General features: G+C 51.6%; 1 protein-coding gene across 1 annotated transcript in view; it reads left to right on the forward strand.

Moving 5' to 3' along the window:
* LOC104465447 (mitogen-activated protein kinase kinase kinase MLT-like) overlaps positions 1-676 on the forward strand; it is a gene marked incomplete at its 5' end in the record, with an annotated part of 31498 nt that overhangs the window by 30266 nt on the left and 556 nt on the right. The window contains 1 exon segment of the mRNA XM_010078494.1: positions 562-676. This exon segment is cut by the window's right edge and continues 26 nt beyond it. Coding sequence (XP_010076796.1) covers positions 562-676 — 115 coding nt within the window.

The raw sequence follows: 676 nt of genomic DNA on the forward strand, positions 1-676 counted from the left end.
TTGCACAGAGATCTGCACCGCCTCCATCTCTGTGCTTGGCTGTGAACAGCGTGACTGTGCCAGCTCGGAGAGACGCAGGTGGAGGGTGATGCTGCAGTGGTGCTGGCACCTTGGGGTGCCCGCTCCATACCTGCTCTGGAGGTCTCCAGCCTGGTTTGCAATGAAAGCTGTGGAGAAATCTGCTGAGGATGCCAAGAGCATCACAGGAAATGTTTAAAACCAGGTTGAGCTAAAAACACTGGGAGGCCCTTGGGAGTGGGAACCCACCTGGACAGACAAATGGGTGGTTCAGTGTGTTTTAGTCTAAGCTCCATAATCTGCACTAGCATCAGAAACATTTGCATCACGTGCTATTTTAAAAGTCCAACATTATGTGCATAACATTGAATGTGCTCAGACCTAAGACTATTTGCTGCAAGGTTGGGAGGGAAAGGGTGGTTTGAGGTATGTCAAGGTTCTTCAGAGAGAAGCCCTGGTACCTAACCTCACACCTTCAGTAAACCAGAGAGCGGTTTTCCATCAGTTCACAGAAAACTGACTCTATTTCCATTTCCCTGCCAGGCATCGACAGCCAGTGGATGCAGACGCTGCGGATGCACCAAATAGCGAAAGCCATTTCTCTGCAGCACGGCCACCCCCACAGCCCCACCACCGTCACCCACTACCTGCCCTACCT

This window comes from Pterocles gutturalis, unplaced genomic scaffold (assembly GCF_000699245.1).
Source record: "Pterocles gutturalis isolate BGI_N339 unplaced genomic scaffold, ASM69924v1 scaffold3413, whole genome shotgun sequence".
In the NCBI taxonomy this organism is placed as follows: domain Eukaryota; kingdom Metazoa; phylum Chordata; class Aves; order Pterocliformes; family Pteroclidae; genus Pterocles; species Pterocles gutturalis.